The 2,544-nt window shown below is 48.1% G+C and overlaps 1 protein-coding gene across 1 annotated transcript; it reads right to left on the reverse strand.

Moving 5' to 3' along the window:
- Positions 1-1,543: 1,543 nt before the first annotated feature.
- On the reverse strand, positions 1,544-2,008 carry LOC125372050 (ATP-dependent RNA helicase glh-4-like). The gene has a single exon (XM_048380929.1). The coding sequence runs from the start codon at positions 2,006-2,008 to the stop codon at positions 1,544-1,546; it is 465 nt and encodes a 154-aa protein (XP_048236886.1).
- Positions 2,009-2,544: the final 536 nt, after the last annotated feature.

Raw genomic sequence — 2,544 nt, forward strand, 5'->3', positions numbered from 1 at the left:
AGCATTTACTCACTCACTCACTCTCTGCGTGTACACGAAGCCCGCATGGGCCATCTCTTCAGTGGTCTGGTTCATTTGCGTCAAACGAGGCTAGCCTTCTTTCAAAGTGTAGATAATGGGGCGACGGTGACTTACTGGGCGGCGACCTGCCATCACAAGCATCCGTACCCTTACTCCTGGGTCCACAAGCATCTGCACTATCAGTCACCACGTCTCCCTCACAAGTATTCGTACAGCTATTCGTCTCTACCATTCTCGATGTGATGATTTTCACAAGTGACACTGACCCACTCGAGTGGTCGCTTTTTTAATAGAAGAGGCACTGAAACCCTGCTTCCTGACTGGTCAACAACGCATTGGTCCGTTCCGGCGCCCGGCCTGAGCCTCGGTTTTTCAAAACGAACGGACACTTGTGTTTCTTTTTCATAGAAAATAGTTTTTCCATGGGCGAGAACGCACAACGCCGGTTCGACCAATCAGAGACCAGAACAGGTCGAGTGCAGCCTCTGATTGGTCAACAACCCTTGCTTCTGATTGGTCAGATTTCGATCCTGTTTTTTGGGGTAGTCATGACCACCATCACCACGGTCATTTGTGGAACGGACGTCTGAATTCTGAAGGTGGACCGACATGGACCTACATAAATGTGATGTAGGTATGCCTACGTGATGCATTTCGTGTCACCACAGACAACAGACGTTGTTTTTTGTTGTTGTTTTTTTAATAGCCATACGTAGTGTTATCACTCGCTCATCCATGCCAAGGTGTTAGCACTCGTGTATGCCTGCGTGGCGTTTTTTACTCGTGTCTCCATGCAAACGTGGTGCCACGCGTGACTACAAACAGACGTCTATATTGATATAGAACGATAGACATACGTGACTTTGTCACTCCCTCATCTACGCCGAGGTGTTGACACTCGTGCCTACATGCGTCCTGTCACTCGTGTCTCCATGCAAACGTGATATACTACATGTCTCCATGCAAACGTTGTGTCACGCGTGTCTCCATCCAAACGTGGTGTCATGCATGTCTTCAAACAGACGTTTATAAATAGTATAATTTATAATATTTAGATTGATAAGAATAGAGAGAGATCGATAGACATACGTGGTGTTATACTTGTGGCTCCATGCAAACGTGATGGCACTAGTGTACACATATATACATAGAGGCGTGGTGTCACTCGTAGGCGTGTACCGCCAAGAGGACGGGGAGGTCGTGGGTTCTTTTGGATTGTTGTTTGTGTTGGCAAAGCAATGATGAAAGAGTTCTTTCGGGAGCGATGGGTAGCTCTGAAAAGGGCCGTTGGAAAACAAACTTGAAACAGGAAATGGTAGGAAACTGGAAAACTGGAAACTGGAAACGATTGGAAACTGGAAAAACTGTTGATCAGTATGTGCCATGCGTTAGTCACTTTGCTCAGATGATTTATCTTCTTCCTCGCCCTCCTCCTCCTCCTCAGACTGATGACGTCGTCGGTCATGTTTTCTTTTGCCTAGACGTGGTGTGAAGTCCGCATGGAGTTGTGAGATGCATTCTTTTAAGGCACGTCCATATGCATGTCTTCTATGAGATGTAGCACTTGTGTCGACATGGACAGCATGGATCGACTGGATCGACAGGATCGACTGGATCGACTGGGTTCTGGACAATCTGCAGCGAAATGGCCCACGACTTGGCAGTTGTAACATGGGCCCTGGGGAGTCTTCTTTCGACTGGGTTCTGGACAATCTGCAGCGAAATGGTCCACTGCTCGGCAGTTGTAACAAGAACCCTGGGGAGTCTTCTTTCGACTGGGTTCTGGGCAATCTGCAGCGAAATGGTCCACTGCTCGGCAGTTGTAGCATGGGCCCTGGGGAGTCCTCTGCTTATCTTGACTGCTTATCTTCTGACAGACATAGTGGCGGTGACCTTGAGTGTGACACTCGGTACATGTCACTTCAGGGCAGTACAGGTAACTGTGACTGTCGGTCTGACACTTCATACAGTTGTCACGAGACGACATGATTGATCTCTCCTTCAGTGCAAGGATTGTGACGGTGTGCTTGGCTTCGCTGGTTTTATTTATAGGAGAGGCACTGACACCTTGCTTCCTGACTGGTCGACAATGCAGCGTGCTGATTGGTCTGTTCCGGCTCCCGGCCTGAGCCTCGGTTTTTCAAACCGACCCGATCCTTGTGTTTCTTTATTATAGGGCATTTTCTTTCCATGGGAGAGAAAGCAAAACGGCGGTTCGACCAGTCAGAGGGTCGCCAAGGTGCTGCACGGTCTCTGATTGGTCCACACCCCAAGCCTCTGATTGGTCAGATTTCGATCTTGTTTTTTTCTGGGGTCTGCATGTCGATCTTGTTTTTCCCTTGGGTGTGCATGCCGATCTCCATCCTAAAGACAACACAACACCTTTTTTTGTTCAATTTTTAAATCCCCCACTCACACAAAACAAAAGCCACAGGATGAGAGGCGTCCCTGTGATTTTGTGTCCAGAAAATTTTGTCACTAGGGCGTGAACAAAACACTCGGCTCTTCTCTTCCATTTTTCGT

Source organism: Haliotis rufescens, unplaced genomic scaffold (genome assembly GCF_023055435.1).
Source record: "Haliotis rufescens isolate VD_foot unplaced genomic scaffold, xgHalRufe1.0.p SCAF_34, whole genome shotgun sequence".
NCBI classification, from domain to species: Eukaryota; Metazoa; Mollusca; class Gastropoda; order Lepetellida; family Haliotidae; genus Haliotis; species Haliotis rufescens.